The 2,068-nt window shown below is 31.2% G+C and overlaps 2 protein-coding genes across 2 annotated transcripts in view; both read right to left on the reverse strand.

Moving 5' to 3' along the window:
• Positions 1–2,068, reverse strand: part of LOC103156246 (clumping factor A-like) — a 12,454-nt gene that overhangs the window by 9,636 nt on the left and 750 nt on the right. Inside the window, exons 5-6 of the mRNA XM_016664198.1 lie at positions 1,372–1,419; positions 1,199–1,219 (exon numbers count right to left, since the gene is read on the reverse strand). The gene's annotated coding sequence lies outside the window, so the exon portion shown is untranslated. The remainder of the gene's footprint in view (positions 1–1,198; positions 1,220–1,371; positions 1,420–2,068) is intronic.
• LOC103156244 (protein starmaker-like) overlaps positions 144–2,068 on the reverse strand; it is a 9,316-nt gene continuing 7,391 nt past the window's right edge. Inside the window, exons 13-16 of the mRNA XM_016664196.1 lie at positions 757–777; positions 542–568; positions 421–462; positions 144–253 (exon numbers count right to left, since the gene is read on the reverse strand). Coding sequence (XP_016519682.1) covers positions 195–253; positions 421–462; positions 542–568; positions 757–777 — 149 coding nt within the window. The 3' untranslated portion in view covers positions 144–194. The remainder of the gene's footprint in view (positions 254–420; positions 463–541; positions 569–756; positions 778–2,068) is intronic.

Raw genomic sequence — 2,068 nt, forward strand, 5'->3', positions numbered from 1 at the left:
TGTCTTCCAGTTCCAGTGTTAAATGTTCACTAAAATTCAAAGTTTATTGTTCATTTTGAATTATGTTGTTGTCATTATATTACTTTAAAATGATCTCAAAACAGTATTATCGTCTATTACAATAATTTCCTGGACAATTTGTCATCTAGCAAAAACTTTTATTGTGACAGGCCTACTGTTTAAAACTGTTTAAATTAAATAAATATCTCACCTTCAGGTTTCTCCTCAGAAATTTCTGGGTTATCACCAACAACTTGAAAAATAAAAAGTAAAAAACCAGTAAAGACCAGATAAAATAATCTGAAGTAGAAATACTCAAAATGTTAAGATAATTTTTGTTTACATTAATAAACCACTTGTCTCTGAACAGACACTGAAGCACATTTGCAGACATAAATATATAAATCTTTACTTTCTTACCCTGGGAGTCGTCCTTCAGGTCGCTGTCCTCGTCCGAAGCAGCTGAAAGACAAAAATAAAACATTTAACTTGGTGGATTTTAACAGCATTAAGAAATAAAATACATGAAGTTTAAACTGACTTGGTTCCTCAGATGGCTCTGAAACAGCTGAAAACACAAACAGAGAACAGAAATAAATTTATAATAAAGATATTTTATCACAGACTGGGCACACAGGTGAACACAGGAACAGGTGAACATGAAGAAAGCTGGTTATATTACTGGATTATAAGTTTTCTATTTGCTGTTGTCTATATATAGAGTCTGATGACTAAAATCAATAAATCAATACTCACTTTTACTGGAAGAGTCGTCATCTGTGAAATCAAAGCACAATTTTTATTTAATTTTCTTTATGTTGAAGCCAGAGGCAGAAATATTGATACTAATAGCTGATGGATTGATTTATCTATGTAAAAATGATTTTATATAAAGTCGTAGGTCACCTTNATTGGATTGCAATGCTCTGATAACATATTTCTGAATAATATGTTGTTGTTTTCTTAAATGTAATTGAAATTAGATTCTGAGGTGGATAGGGATTAAATTCTGGCTTAGCAAGTAATTTACTCCCATGAGTATCTGCTGGTTACATCCTGTTGATGTGAAACATGTCAGCCGGTTTAAAACTGGTCAAATTATTGGCATCAAATGGAAAAACCATCAAATAAGAAACGACTAAAATTACGCTGAAAACCGTCCGCCTCTCTTTTATTAGAAATTATCACACACTCTTACCTTTAGAATCAGTTGTTACATCTGGAAAAAAAATTACACATTTATTTGTTAATAAATCCTTGGTTTTGTTTCTCCAGATCTAAGTTGTAGCAGAAACAATATTAATGACGTCAGCGGCTGTTTTTAACCAACGGCATGTTTCTTTAATTTAGATGTTAATAACATTGACTTACCGTCCACTTCACCATTAAGCTCTACTTCAAACTCGTCCTTTTCCACATCTACAGGGAAATAATAATTAGAGAGGGAAAATTAGTAATGCTACTAATCAGAAGTTCACAGTTAAAAAAAATCTAATTTACAGAAATCACTTGATTTTCAACTTCACAGAAGATTTTTCTAATGAGAAACTCCTATGTAAACACTAGCAGCGCGCTAACTAAAGGGCCGAAAATCTGTTGAAAGTACGTTATAGGGCATTTTTAGAGATCAAGAGAGTGAGATTTTCAGCAGCTAACAGGAAGGCTGAGGAGAGTACAGCAACATTTTAAACCTTTGTTTCTGTGTTGGTGCTGGATTTAAATGTTAGCATCAGTTAATATAAGGGATGAAACACAAAGTCTCCCGTTTTATGAACACTAAACATACCTCTATATTCTTAAAAATGTGAATCATAAAACAAAATTTATTAATTTGTCTTTAAAAAGGGAATGAAGACAGAACAATACTTCAAAATCAATAACAGTAATTGAAATTAGATTCTGAGGTGGATAGAGAACCTAAAACTGGTCCTCAAGAAAGAAAACTTCAACATATTTTTACTCAAGTTAAAGTGAAAAATAGCAATAAAAGAAATTATTCAAGTAAGAGTAAAAAAAGTATTTGGTAAAAAGTCAAATTATCAATTACTTAATATTTAAAAATTACATA

Source organism: Poecilia formosa, unplaced genomic scaffold (assembly GCF_000485575.1).
Source record: "Poecilia formosa unplaced genomic scaffold, Poecilia_formosa-5.1.2 Scaffold472, whole genome shotgun sequence".
In the NCBI taxonomy this organism is placed as follows: domain Eukaryota; kingdom Metazoa; phylum Chordata; class Actinopteri; order Cyprinodontiformes; family Poeciliidae; genus Poecilia; species Poecilia formosa.